General features: G+C 35.6%; 1 protein-coding gene across 2 annotated transcripts; it reads right to left on the reverse strand.

Moving 5' to 3' along the window:
* On the reverse strand, positions 1014 to 13214 carry LOC105162561 (DNA helicase INO80). 2 transcript variants are annotated; one of them, XM_011080618.2, is made up of 23 exons: positions 12851 to 13214; positions 12496 to 12583; positions 11859 to 12243; positions 10637 to 11072; positions 10357 to 10557; positions 10131 to 10241; positions 9440 to 9867; positions 9211 to 9319; positions 9057 to 9137; positions 8816 to 8988; positions 7899 to 8024; positions 7136 to 7297; positions 7000 to 7057; positions 5915 to 6145; positions 5470 to 5616; positions 4389 to 4949; positions 4034 to 4291; positions 3841 to 3948; positions 3154 to 3248; positions 2917 to 3073; positions 2291 to 2488; positions 1942 to 2094; positions 1014 to 1612 (listed from the first exon to the last, which is right to left on the reverse strand). In XM_011080618.2, the coding sequence occupies exons 1-23, from the start codon at positions 12896 to 12898 to the stop codon at positions 1364 to 1366; spliced, it is 4563 nt and encodes a 1520-aa protein (XP_011078920.1). In that variant the 5' UTR covers positions 12899 to 13214; the 3' UTR covers positions 1014 to 1363. The 2 variants fall into 2 exon arrangements, with proteins under 2 accessions (XP_011078920.1, XP_011078921.1); XM_011080619.2 differs by lacking the exon at positions 12496 to 12583.

Raw genomic sequence — 15855 nt, forward strand, 5'->3', positions numbered from 1 at the left:
TTGTGAGTGTGTGTGTGTGTGTGTGAGAGAGAGAGAGAGAGAGAGAGAGGATGAAATTTGAAAAAACATCAATTCAAGATAATTATGGGGACAAATTGAACAAAGCATATCTTTAGTAAGTTTAACTAAAATGTTTAAAAAAATTAATTAGTGGCAATCAGAAAAACTTTTTCATTGGATATGCAATAAGCTAATCACTCAATTAAATTATATGAAAGGGTTATAATTACGCTTAGATACTCTATGAAAATATAAAATTATACTTTTAAAAAAAAATATTAGGATTATTCTTATACTTTCTCCAAAAATTCATTTTTTTTACCTAACTTATTTTTGTTAAAATCTGGATGAATAATGCTGAAGCATATAAATTTTTAATTTTATTCCTTATTTAATATTTTTATATAATAATTTGTACTTATAAGGAGAAAAATATAATAATGTTAACTTCACTCTATATATACGTATATATTATAGATAATTTTAATGAGTACAAAATTAAATGAGAAATAAAATTAAAAACCTTATGTAATAGATGAACATTTTATGACCCAACATTCTCAATTTTTGAGTGGCATTACTTAAATTATTATTGTCTCCATGGATGGGATGGGTTCCATTTGGGTCTCTTTGGATGATAAATGACTTAACTCAGTGGTTAGAGTATTGCTTTCATACGGCTAAGTCATTGGTTGTTTTTCATTTAAGTCCTAACAGAAAAGGATCAAATATAAATGAAATATAAATATAATTTCAAAAAAAATTTTGAAGAAAAATATAATCAACATTTTCAAAGAGAGTTTAAATCTAATTAACCCTTATATCAACCATATTATCAATTGTATTTTCTTTCTTAAACACTCTTCAATGTTAAAAGTGAAAATTGTAATTATAATATGACTGACAGCGAAGTCAGCAGAAATTTTTAAAAATTAATTTGTTTTTCAATAATAAACCCAATCTTCAAATAAATAGTTATATAATTATCTCCAAGAATTATGTAAATACCAAAATTCAGCAATAATTTCCTCTTCACTCAACAAGCTTTGATCTGATTAAAATATTTCCTTTCTAGTTTATGAGAGTTCACCAAAAAAATGATTTAACAATCAGGAATTATTATCCTGCTATACATTCCAACTATACTTCTCGTACAGTAAGCATAGAATCAGGCAGCAATGTCTCCTAACAAAATTATCTGTACAACACTACTATACAAGGTTATAAGTTTACCCGCATTTCTTGATCCTGCCAGAGCAACCTCAGTTCCAAGACACCACAAGTTCAGACATTTGCTCAATACATTGGCAGAACACAGTTGATCAAGTGTACATCGTTAAAGCCTTGCGACTTCTTGAGTAAGCTAATGTTCCGAGTTCTGGTATTGAAATACGTTAGTGGTGGCAGTGAATGCAGGTTCAATGTTCTCATTTACACTCTTTGTTGGTCTCTTCAACCTCTTTGGTCTTTGCTGTGGAGCATCATTGGTCTGTGGGGGATCATCGAGCTCAAAGTCAATTGTCGTTGGGCTTGGAGATGATGAGTCCACCTGTTTCGAACTCTTTTGAGGCCTTGGCTTTGGCTGAGTTTGCTTTTCGCTTGCAGCTTTCCTCTGCACATACAACATAAGCAAGGCTATCAAAATCCATGAAGTTGTAAAACAGTTTCGTCACACTGAAAATCTGCTATTCTGTAAGAAGTCGTGCAATATTGTTTCCGAAACACCATTTCCAAGTTCTTTTCTACTCAGACTGACAGATAATGCTCAAGGGTGGTCTAGTTTAGCTGAAATATTTAGCACACATAAATGTCAGTACATAGCAAAATTTATCTAGGTAGCCCAGAAAATCTATGATTTCATCAGAACAACAGTCCCAAATTCCATATATGTGAAAATGCAGTCACAACAGAAAATTCATAGAGCAAAGTAGAAACTATCACCTTCTTGTTGCTTGACTTGGCTTTATCAGGATCAGGAGGCTCAGATTCATTATCCTGCAATTCAGGGTTTGTGAGATCCTCCAAAGATGCACCTCCTTCTGCATCAATCCGTATGCCCTTTGTACCACTTTTCTTCTTCTGTCGATCTTTTGCCTGGTTGCAGGCAGAAACCAAATAATCACCAGGTTTTTACCAGGCAAAAACCAAATAATTTCAGAACTTCGACGGTGTTTTTGTATTCAAACCATTTGATATTAACATAATGGAAATCTTTCATTTATATCAAGTTTAAAATGCCATGTCGAAAATAAGGAGTTAGGGTATCAAAGAAAGCTGATTCAATTCTTACCTGTTGTGAAACCTCTTTTAGTTTCTGCTCTAACTGAGCATCGTCAATCAATAATGATACAACGTCTTCAGGAGCCAAAAGGTCACCCTGAACATGACCACCTGTCATGACAAGCTGCTGCACAGTGTTTTTCTGACTGGCTCTCTGCAAAATTTTTTCCTCAACTGTCTCTTTACATATTAATCGGTAGACAGTTACCTACAAAATCGAAAGACAGAGGCTTCTCAGTGCCAGGAATATGAAGAACAGAAGACATAACTGCTTGGAATCAAGAACAGAGACAAACAAATGAATTATGTGACTACAGCATATCGAAGTGACCTACAATATGTAATATTGAATAAGAATCAATTCAAGGACTGTTAATGATAAAATAAATATGCGCTTCAATTACATAAGAATGATAGTAGCCAAAGCTTACCTTAGAACATAATCAAAGAATTCAAAATTTCCATCACCATATAGTATAAATCAATTCTTGAATTATCCAATTTCTTGATCCCCCCCCCCCCACAAAAAAGAGAAAGAAAAGAAGGAATAAAGCATGAAGAAACTGGCAAAACTTGGAATTAGAACAATTAATGCATAGATTTTAAGAAATGGTTGAGTGATCAAGAAAGACTAACATCCTTAGTTTGGCCCAGACGATGAGCTCTATCCATTGCCTGTAAATCCAAAGTTGGGTTCCAATCACTTTCGTAGAATATGACAGTGTCAGCAGCAGTCAAGTTGATCCCAAGGCCACCAGCTCTTGTGCTCAGCAAGAACACAAAGATATCACTCCTGAACATAATTAGGCTGAAACCTCAGGAAGAGACCTTATTGAAGTAATTAAACAAGGAAATTTTCAACCAATCACATACCGGTGCTGGAAATCTTTCACCATGTCTCGACGATCCATTATTGTGGATGACCCATCGAGCCTCAAGTAGCGGTATTTCCTATAGTTCATATAATCCTGCAAAGCGACAGTGCAAGCAAGAAGAAGTTTCACAACTCTACTCGGTGCTGCTCAAACAAATAAAATTTAATCCAAGGTGAATACTGAACCAGGAACTCCAGACCTTAGAAAATTATAGCAAAACTTGAATTCAGGCCTTCAGAGCATATTGAGTTTCATATAGAACAAACTTGCTTAATAATAAAAGCAGGATTTTACTCAATTACATTAGTATGCAATTTATGAATCCCATGAAATGACTCCAGCCGTCAGATGACTGCCAATTAAAGGGGGTCCATTCCAACAGAAAACTAAAGTCACTAGGACAGAACAATATTATACATGAGGTTGCTGTAAGCCAGCTGTAACCAAGGTATGGTAAGATTAAAATATTTGTGTTGAGCACTTGGGGAGTCGGGCAGTCTTCTCTTTCCAGAAGAAAATGCTAGTGGATGTTGATTGTTCAATGACATATCGCATAAAACCATAAAAATAGGCATATTCACCACGCTTCAATGATCTTATATCATAAGGAGACAACTATGCTAGAAAACCATAAATATCTCTCCCAAATGGTGAATCATGATTCGCAAAAGTGAGTTTAATATACCTCAAGGATATTCAGCATTTTCGTCATTTGTGCAAAAAGAAGAACACGGTGATTTTCTGCACGCAGACGCTTTAGCAGTATATCAAGTGTCTGAAGCTTTCCAGAGTCCTGGAGAAACAGAAAAAAATATCACAAAGATGCACTCGCTACATGGTCCCATTTACAAGTATAATGGTGCAGAGGAAGAACAGACCGTGAGCATCTTTGCAGGGTCAAATGGTTGCATGGGTGGACAAGATCCAAAGATCTTATACGTAAGCTGAAGAGCCGGTTGTAAAACTGGTAATTCAGCATCAATCTCTTGGATTAATGGGTGAGGACCACCTGGCTTCCTAGGTCCATTACAATCAGACGTACGTGCAAATCCAACCAACAATCTCTTGAGCCAGGGGTGATGCCACTCTTCAGTCATCTTGTATGCAAAGTTTCTGTCTGAACAATGGGCATTTATCTGATAGCCAAATGCAGCATGCCAAGATGAATTCAGACCACTTACACATCATCAAATGTTAAAAAATAATATATGAAGTAGAATACTTAGCACTTACAGGCGGTGCTCTAGCTCTTGGGATGAAAGAGTATACTGAATGCAAGAGCTTGATATCAGTTAGAAGCCTATCCTGATAAGGCATGATTAGAGCCTCGTATGGTGCATCCACAGGACCTGTTGCAAGCCTTCTTCTAAGTAAGCTTGTCTCCGACTTACTGGGCAGAAGCAACATTCGTGTAACTGCTTTTACTTTCTCCTTGCCAATATGTACACAGTTGATATCATCATATTCGCTGTCCATCATCAGGTCCAATATTCCATCCAGAAATTGGCAATCAGATCTCATAACCGAGAACAACAACCTCTCCATAAGAGAACAAGTTGCCAAGAATGACACTTCTGCTGGTGATAAATCTATAAGACGGGAGAATCCAAATGCTCCACTTCGCCCACAATTACCATCCAAAATGTGGTCTTGTTGGAGTGTGGAGTTATAAACATTTTGTGGAGAAAATATGTTAAATAGCTTCTCAACGGATTGTCTGCTTAATCTTTGGTGAGCTTCTGAATAATGAAGCTTGGAACCATCAGCAACTTCTTGGTATACCAATTTTGGTATCTGGAAGAGTTCAATTCAGAAAAATGAATTACTTAATTACGACAATTCATCAGGGAGTCAGCAAAATGATCAAACACATTAGAACTTTATATAGGCCAAATTAGATTAAGGAGTATAATAATCAAAACTTGAGCACAAACATTTTTTTCCCCTATCACTAGAATAATATCAGTTTTCTACAAAAAAGGTGGGAGAAAATCCTTCAGGTAAAGAATTATTCCCATCACTTTCTTGCTCCATTGCCTCATAAAAATTCCATAAGTGCTTATAAACCTAGAAAAGGCATGCAAATTTAAAGACGACAACTCCAGATTACAAAAAGGACAGTTAAGTGAAGGTTCGAGAATTGACCTCAGGATGTCCTATTTTAACAGTACCATCACCAACTATTTTGTTCATATATTCATTACACTCGAGATTTTCTTCCATGAAACAATTAAGTGTCACTTAAAACCTAAGAATACTTTAGCATGCACCACATGGAAATAATAGTAAAATCCTGAGCACCTCATCAAATTACCTCATATACAATAGGATTTCTACCAGCAGAGTAGAAAATGTCTTCCAATTCGCCAAAAGGAGGAGGGAGAAGAGTATTTGGAATCTCTCCAAAATGGAAATATGTGCTTCCTTCATTTCTCTCAAATAGTTCTGGATGATTGCATACCTGAAGGGCAGAGTAAATAACCATCATAAACATTAATTTCAAACTGAAATAAAGGCCACAAACCTCAAAAGAATATAAAGAGAGACTCCCTCTGTCCCTGTTTGAATGTTCTTATTTTCTTCTCAGAACTTAAGTTATCCTCGCCTTTCTATAACAGAGACTGGACCTTCCAAAGGTTTTTGGGGACATTAATTGATGGTAAAACTGGCAAGTAAAGCTTTGTATTCATCACAGAGGCAGATTCCTTATTCCAGAAAATTTCATAATAGAGAATCCCATCAATCCAATCAAAACATACCTTCCTCAACTGGATGACAATGTTCATCAGATTTAGAATTTTCTTCTCATTAAGATGTCCACGGTTTCCATCAAACAACTCAGCAAGGGATATCTTGTTCTTTATAGCTTGATAAAAAGCTTGCTGGCGCGAACTAAGTTTACAGTGAACTGTAATCTCAGTTTTCCCTGTCAGCTCAGAGATCACATCCTTCTTAACCCGCCGCAGCATGAAAGGTTTCAAAATTGCATGCTGTTTTCAGAAAGTTGAAGGAAGAAAGAGCGAGGAGGGAAAAGAAAATCAGATCATAAATTCGAGATAATCTAATCAAGTTTAACACAGCTGATTGCACAAACTTGTACTAGTTTGCACCAAGCTAACAGTTCAAAACCAACATGTGGAAGTGCAATCACTTTTTTCAACCATAAAATGGACAAAACTTAGCTACGCAAAAAGTCTATATTAATATGACTCAAAGTTTCATAAAAATTGAGACGCCAGTGGACCCCACAACCTATTCCAGATCGGAAACAGATATTTTAGATGATTAAAAACATTGCGGCTAAAGCTATATAACTTGAATCAATTACTCAAATGTTATCCACATACTTTATGTTAGTATGTTTTCCAAAATCTTCAATTTTAGTGTCTTGATCATGTATATTACAGGTATGGTTGAAGCAACTGAAGATACATGATCAACCAAAGCAACCTGCGAACTAAAGAATCGACTTCCATATCCTTTCCTGCAGCTCAAATAGATCTGTCCTGCTGTTTTCACTTACAATGAATAAAAGAGTAAAGAATTGTCTAACTTCATGCACCCACGCATCGTCCACTCTCCCTTCACTTACACAATACTTTGCAATGGATCTTTAGACTGTATAAACTTTTCTTTTTTCAAATTTTCAAGCGTGCAGTAGCAAAATTTCCGATCAAGCAATATCTTCGCAGAAACTATTACTCCCACACCTAAACAAGCTCATTTGTTGTTCACCTAGGCTAGAACATGTACTTTGCAACTAATTCCGACTCCCGGATACAGATATTAAAACTATGCTTTTACACTCAAAGAATAGAGAAACCAAAGTTATGTCAGTGCTCACCAATCGATTAAGCTGGTGCTCATTTAATGTCCCTCCATGCTCTGCATGACTCTCAATTCTGTTGCAGTCAACAAGAACTATGAGGAAAATAACAGTTGAAGCTTAGAGAGACTAACATCTTAGAGGAGCAACATACCCTTTTGAAAACCACTCGTTGAATTGTTCATGGCTATCAAACAAAGTTGGCATAATAAAATGAAGGAGGGCCCAAAGTTCAGCCATGTTATTTTGAATTGGAGTACCAGTCAGAAGCAAGCGGTTTCGACAATTGAAACTGAGCAGTGTTTTCCATCTTATACTGTCATGTCAACATTCAACATTGTTATTAGATGCATATTGCATATAATTATATAAATACACGACTGAGCATTTAGGAAATTGATGAAGCATAAACTATCAGCAGCTAAACTAGCAACATATATCACTGATAATAGTTATGCATTCTTATTATAGAAACTGAAGCATCAACATGTCTGAGATACTAGGAAGCTAATGATTATCAGAAAAGGAGTCAAGGAAAGAATACAATAGCAGAAGAAGCTGGCAGACTAACATTGGAAGAAGCAAGCTAGGTTTACAGTCACTAGCTATATGCATTTCTTAGTTTGCTCCCCCATCACACATCTACAATCAGGGGTCTCAATGCATTTTTATCACTTCATTGGTTCATAAGGTGAGTAATTAACAAGATACAAGCTGCACATTTTTCTTTCAGTTCAATATTTACTATATCATATGCTTTTTGCAGAATTGGTGTTTGCAACAACCAAGCTTTCTGCAGGACATTTTAGTTCCAACAATCAGTAAGATTCACTACGAAAAAGGATAAACTCAAACCAAAAGCATTAAGACTACTGTGAGTTTTAACTTGGAAAAAGGTAATTAGTATAATACTAAACCTGTTTGAACTTTTAATTGCCTGGGCTTCATCCAACACCATGTATTGCCATTTTACACGGCGGAAGTACTTCTCATCAGAAACTAGCAGCTGGTAACTGGTAATGAGAATGTGAAATCCAGCCTCCCTGAAAAGTTAACATCAGGTTTTATCAGTAGAATAAAAAAGCGTAGAATCAGGTATTCTCGAATGGCACACAGAACAATTTCAGGAAAGAAAATATCAGGGAGGGTAGAGGAAGGCAAAGAAATTGAGAGTAGTGCATAATAATGCTGGTGCAAAGACAGCCAAAGTACAGAACTTCTGGATGTCTATAGCTGAATCTACCTTATGTAACTGAGGAAGTTTGATATACTTAGCCCCTGACGTCAATTTAATTTCACGATCAATTATAATGCCCCATGTTGATAAAACCAAGTGTTTTATACGATGATAAGGACCAAGTAGTGATTCATCCTATATGTATAACATTGAATTCAAGTAGTTTGACCATTACAAACGAGCCTCTGGCCTATATTTGTTATCGTAGGCTATGTTATTTATGTGCTCAGTCATTCATTAGACTTTCTTGGCATATAAAATGTAATGTAAACATAATTATGTCAAAAGATAAATAGAGGATTGACTGCTCTTCTTAGGAATATTTAGCTTCCATGTCATAATATATTAAATTTGCCACCACTTCAGATTGTATCATTTTCTGGTAACCATGAATATGATTATATTTCTCGTTCACATACCAAATAACCATGCAAATCACAACATGGAATTACTCATACCAGTTACACCTAACAACTGATCTAGAAAGAACCAGTTATAGTGACAAGTAAATGCAAAATCATGCAAGTATCAACCTTTTCAATGCAGTATCAAGAAGCCAAATGAAAAAGTTCAAGAACCAGCGAAATGGAGAATCACCTTCGATAAAGACGCTTTGGGTTAATGTTCTTCCTAAGTACTGTACGCTCCTGGAGACCACCCCAATACGGAAGAGTCTTCAAGTCGGGGCAGAAACGACTAATTTCATCGGCCCAGTTATTCAAGACAGATGCAGGAGCAACAACCAGAAAAGGTCCCCATATATTTTTCTCCTATAAAGAACAACCAATTAAGCAATTCAAGGGCTAAAAGCTAGCAACTCAAAACATTTATTAATTACCTCAGCCAAATGAGCCAAGAATGCCATGGCTTGGATGGTCTTTCCCAGCCCCATCTCATCAGCAAGAATACCATTTAAGCCCTAAGAAAGAAAATATGTTTGTCAGTCATCACGTACTTCTAAAAATGAGGCAGACCTTGAAACATGCCATTACCTGCTCATAACAATTTACAAGCCACTGAAGGCCTTTCAGCTGATATTCTTTTAGGGAACCCTTGAATAACTCGGGTGTCTGCACTGTTGACGCCACAGGCATGGTTGATCTGAGATCACCATAAACAATTCATAGAGCACATGAACGGTCAATGAAAGGTTCTAACCAACATTTTAACTTTATAGAATTACAAAATGCAAGATAGTGCTGTCAGTGAAAAGACACCCACGGATGCAGTAAATCGATGTTGCTAGACTCAGTTACTGAGGGATCTTGAAGAGGGGCCTCAGAGTCTACAGCTAGGCGGAACTTCAAGCATTCACTATCAAACGCACTTGTCATCCTTTTCTGCTTTGAAACTGCATCCTGGGCTGCTCTTAGAGCTTCCTTTCTCAGTTCAGCATCTTCAAGATCCTCTTCCTCCTCCAGCCGAGCTTCTGAAGAGCTCAAAAGCATTTCTTGGTCATTGGCTTTTTCTTCACCCACTGTTAATGCTTCAGAGGCTTGTGAGGTCTTATTCTGCATGAAGTGACTGTAAAGTTCTGTCTGTGACAGCAGAAAATTAAGCCTTTGCTGTTGCCTCTTTGCTTCACGGAGTTCCTGTTCTCGCTTCAGAGCTTCTGCAGCTTCCTTTTCCTCTCTTTTCCTCACTTCCGCCTTCATGAGACAGGTTCACATATAAGAATTCTCTAGTAAATTGTTAGATAAAGGTGAAACATGTGGAATCAAGTGCCATGCCTTAGAAAACTTCTTTTTACAGTCAAAAGAACAGAGCAAATTTTCAGGAAGATCCTCAGTTTACCAAAATTGATTTTTACCTAAACAGCGTTTTTCAGTGCAGTTGATGATCAGCATATTCAAACTAGTAGGAGGTATTTTGTTCGGCTCAAAGCAGCAAACAAAACCAATAAAAAACATACCATCTCCTTGTCAACTCTCTTCCAAAATACTAGCATATCTCTAGCCAATTTCCTTGTCCGGATTGCAGCACCCCTCATCAATTTCAGGGATCTGCTAACCTTCATTTTCACCTGTAATACAATCAGATTGAGGCATTTTTTTCATGGTATAAAGCTGAAGCACTGGCAAAAAGATTCAGAAAACCACAAATGGTACAGGACTTCTTGACTCTCTAGAAGTACATACCTCTCTTTGACAGGTTTCTGATATTCTCTTTGCATCAGTTAATTGCCTTTTGTGGAAGTTGGTAAAAATCTTTTGATGTTTTGGAATTTCTTTCCTTGCTATACTAATCCAATATTTACTAATCTTTTCCATTTCTTCCCTCTCAATTACAGAGGGGTCTTTCTGCACCTTCGGCTTTTTAGGCAAACTCCGTTCAATAATCTGCAGCAAGACATATCCACCAATGCAATTAACAATCAGATCAATTATCGAATTAATGTATAAAAGAAAATTTTCTGACCTCATATGTATCCCCTTTCTCCAAAACTTTCACATAATAAACCTGCAAAATACCACCTTCAGACAAAATAGATCGCCTAATCCCTCCGGCTGCCCCCTCTGGGATGCCATTGGATCGCAATGCAGCTTCACTTATTTTTAGGCAGAAGTTCTCAGAAGGGTTATTGGTATGCTGGGCTTTCAGTTTTGCCTGAAGAGAATCATACTGGGGCTTCAGGTCACCCATTCCAGCCCTGCTTCTCTGCTGAAACCTGTTATCAGAAGCCATCATTGTAGCCAATGACCCCAAGTCAAGGGTGCCCTTCAGGTAAAATTCCTCTACTCGGATATCTGACATACTTGGTAAATTCAGGGATGATGACAGCTTTTCATATGGAAGAGGGATCCTATACGTGATGCCATCCCCAATATCCAGAAAGGCAGGTTCAAGATTTGGTCTGCAGATATTTGACAAAACACCAGATAATGAGCACTATATCCTATGAAGGTTCAAGTATATTACTTGCAACAAATATCCAATCAACGCTCTGCTAAAAAAAATATAAGAAAAATCAATTCTAAATAAAGAGAAATTGCGCGTGTCCTCTAGACTAAGTGAATCTTTATCATCTAATGTTGTTTGACCAACTAAACAGAAGGGGGAAGCTTCTTTAATCATCCTTCGCATGTCTTGATGAAAAGCTTCAAAAATATCTTCTCACTTATTTTTGTGGTGCTTGAATTACATAACCATGGTCACTGCCATCTTCTGCTTATTCTAACACTAACAGCCCCATACTTAGAGTGTTTAACACGATTATGACCTAGGAAGCTAACCCTTTTGTGCATTTGAATAGTAGCTCTTACGCCACTGCAACGTTCATCACCTAAGATAGAGATGTAGACCCAATATCAAGATTCTAAGCTTTTTCCTTTGTGACTGCCCAATCCCAGTGCCAGTTCATATACAATACACCAACTTACTGAAAGGATGTATCACAATGAGAAGTCAGGTTAGTTTTGCATCATATTGCAAATTACCACTATACTTAACAGATAGAGTGTAAATTGTTAACAATCATACTACATGATAGACAAAATTATATCCATTAATAACTAGAAATTCTGGTGCTCAGAAGCAGAATGGAGCTCAAACCTACAAATTCTCTAAGCTATGATATAAATTGCCATCAATAATAAGAGCAATGCCGTTAAGTAGAGAAAATAATGCTAAATAAGCAAACCTGGCAGTAGCATATTGCAGGCCAAAATCTGATTCTGGATAACTTCCCAATTTTTGGGAATTACTACCGTTGAGAAAATCTGAAGTTGATTCAAACTTGTGAAATCCTCCCCTGTTATCAGCCGTTGCTTTCTGCTCTTTCAGACCCGCACTATTTTTCATTGTCGCAGATCCAGTTCTTGCTGAAGCAGGACTCTGGGAAGAATAATTAACCCTCCTCTTGTACTTCTGGATATGATCTCCAAGCATTGCTCGATATCTCTCCTCTGAAATATATGGACTATAACGACCAGTTTCTTCCTCGTCACTGCTATAAGTACTCCGTCTTTTCTTCTTCAATCCCCTCTCTGACATTTTTCCATTCATATGCTCCCCAATCACTCCCCCTAATCACAACAAATACAACCAACATCCAAAATCACCAAGTCGTTGCAAGTAAGTGCAAAATACTATCATTAACTTATATAACTGAAAAAAAGTATGGTACTCCATGCACGTGCACTTGATTAGCCAAGAATGATCGTGCTCGTCAAAGGATTGTACTGGACGGAGTCCAAATCCAACATAAAAAAAATGAAAAGGTGTAACACAGAGAAGCAAATCATAACATTTCTAGTTAAGTTAACCAAATTGCCTACCTTGGCTACCTCTGCTCTCATCCTGACTACTATTTCCATAATAATCAAAATCTTCATCTTGTTTCGGCAGTTGAAAGTTCATCAAAGGCTAACAAAAAAACCCAAAATCAATACGGAAGATAAAGAATTCAATTTATCAAAGAAAAGCTAGTATACCCGAAGTCCCAAGTCCGAATTAAACAAACCCACATCAAACTAACACTCAAATATCCGGAAAATCAACTTCACTCAAATTCATCACAATTTCCGCACTCTACACCAAAACCAGAGGGCGAGAAAGAGAGGTCACATGCCTCAATTGCAAAGAACAAAGAAAAAGCCAATCCAAAATAGTAAAAATCCATGTGAGTAGTACCTCAAGATTGAAGAGATTTGCATAAGAGTACTTCCGCTTGGAGTCCATAAGCTCTGTTGCTGGCAATATAACGATAAAACCAGAATTCTACGATGGGCATTGGGGGAGAAAATTGTGCAAAGGAGAAGCTTTTAAGGTGGGGGCGGGAGTAGAAGGATGTGGAGCGGATGTGAAGTGAACCCTAACCCTAGAGAGAGAGGGGGGGGTGTGACAGGGGAGAGAGATAAGGAGAAGAAGAGAGGAAGCGGGGACATAGGTGGAGTTGTGCATTGGTATTTGCTAACGTAAGCCGGTGGGAAGGGCGTTGGTTAACGTGCGCGCTAGCTACAGTGTGCCTTTGCTATCCTCTCTCTCTCTCTTCTGCTGAGCTCTTTTCTCTCTCTGCTTCATGAGTTTTTTCGAAATAATAGTAATAATTTTTTGGCAGGCCAAAATTGGAAGAAACAGGAAAATTATTACTTTCTATTATTTAATATTTTTCTGAAATTAATAATAAATTTATTTAATATTCTTCAATTTGCGTTTTTTTCTTATATGAATGTATAATATTCAATACAAAAATAAATAATTCCTGCAAAAATTCTGAAGGCAATTGAAGCACAGGTACGCAATCAAAATGATGTTATTGAAAATTATTTTACTCAAACTATTGAAGAAAAATATTATGATGTCGAATGCGAACAAAAGGTTGCTGGTAAGAACACGTTCAACTTGAAATTTTTGGCCTAGCTTTTAAACAAGTTCTAAGAGGGTTTAGTACTCCAATACTTAATTTAGTAAAAAAGACGTTAGTACTCCGATACTTAATTTAGTAAATAAGGGTGAAAGCGTAACCCAAAAGACAATTCGGTGCAAGAATACTTTACAAAACTTACATTTAGTCCATGTGAATGCTAGAAAAACGTTACCTCCCACCGAGGGAATAAGTCACCCTTTTATAGTATTACCACTTGCCAACCGACAAAGTTTGGTCACCCAATGACTCGAAAAGTGGTTGCTAAAGGCAAAGCTATAGTGTTTTTTTTTTTTTCTTTTGGGGGCGGGGGGAAAGGGGTATTCTTCGTTCTCGACCCTGATATAAGCTTTTCGAATTCTTGAAGGAGGTTGAAATAGATCCAATAGTCCTCATAGATCATTGGATATCCTCCACGGGGAAGCAGCTGTTGTTCCTCCCAGCGTCCGATTGAGGTTCTGCCATGTGTAAGCACGAATCCATTTATATATAGATGGCCGTCAAGTAAGCCTATTGCCTAGGCCTTCCTCGCTTTTCTTAGGCCTTTTCTAGTTTCTTCATTTAATAGACTCCTTCCAGGAATTTGGTCTGGGGTCCTTTTCCCTCTGGACTGTGTACAATCTTTGGTCTCATTTGAGTCTTTCCCGAATTTGGCTCAACTATATATTTTTCGGGCATCAATATCATTTTTATTATTAGTCTTCAAACTTTTAAGTTTGTTAAACTTATTCAATAAAATGAAGAAATTCTTTGTGATTATACTTTTTATGGAGCAATTCTATAAATTTCTTAGCAAATATATTGAATTTGTTTGTTTGATTTTAAAAACATGGACGGAGACAAGAAAAAAATTATGGATTTATTTAAAAAATATTGGATGTGTTTTTCGCAACAATGTACGTTTTTCATTAGTTTTCACAAAGCAATACAGAATATAAAACTGTAATGTGTGATTTTTTTAAAAAATAAAATCGTATTCGTGCTGATACCTATGTACAATATGATAATTCAAAGACTTCATAAATACATAAACGATAGTCAAAATGATTAAAGAAAAATATAATCTTAAGATGAAATAATGTTTTATTATTATATTTTGCAATCTTTATTTAGTTTCAAGTATTATTAGGCGTGAATCCCAAATAAATTATAGCATAGACAATTATACACGAAAAATAATAACTATAAGGTAAATATGAAACAAAAAAAATGTTAAAATGAATGATATTCTTTTGTCGACATAAAATCATAACGTAAATATTTTGAAGCAAAAATACGGCTTATTTCGATTATTATGTCATATGTATAAATATTTATAATCATAACTCTATATACTAATAAATATATAGTAATATTTAATATTTTTACTCTAAATTCGAGTAATACTATAAATAGTTTGGCTATAATTTTCCTTCTTCATATATTTGTAAAATGGGATACTATTCATATTATATGGAATTAAATTTATCAATATGCTGCAGTGCTTACTCTTTTATATAATTCAAAATTAATTGTTATATTAATTATTGAGATAAATATTTTTACCATATGTATGATTTTATTTTTAATTAATTATTGGTACAACAAGTAATTATTTAGATCACTAAATAGTTTGAAATGTGTAAAAGGTCAAAAAAACAATATGTTCATAAATATTAGGTAATAAAAAGTTGGTAGAGAATTTAAATTATGCGTAGTTATATTTATTTTTAAATTTATTTATAATTTAACTTTTAACGTAAAAATTATAAATTTTTTAGTATTAACTCACGACTAAGTCATACACATAATATCAATGGTTGCCGGCAGGTGCAGACCCGTAGCCTACGATTAAGCTCTACGAGCACTATCTTAAATTACAAATTTACCCCAAAAATAGCTCTAATTTTACATTTAACAATTAATATTTTCCAAATAATGGATTTTTATTTTTATTATTTGGCAGGCATAATATTTTATGAACTTTTTTAATAGTGCAAGAATTTGTTTTCTTTTTTCTTTTTAAATTTATTTATGTCAGTTAGGTTTAATGTAATATCAAATTTGGATTTTGTGGGCGGCACGGCTAATGTTTAGCTATATTAATATAATATATATATATATATATATATTTTATATTCATAAAAGACAATAATAACACCATCACACTAATTCTTAAGTCCGACAACTATACTCCTGATTAGATAATTTTAATACATTAATTAAGTTGCCTTTTTTTTTTTAATTAAAATCGATCCAATGTCATTTTAACACTATTACAGATTTGGTTATG

Source organism: Sesamum indicum, linkage group LG5 (assembly GCF_000512975.1).
Source record: "Sesamum indicum cultivar Zhongzhi No. 13 linkage group LG5, S_indicum_v1.0, whole genome shotgun sequence".
In the NCBI taxonomy this organism is placed as follows: domain Eukaryota; kingdom Viridiplantae; phylum Streptophyta; class Magnoliopsida; order Lamiales; family Pedaliaceae; genus Sesamum; species Sesamum indicum.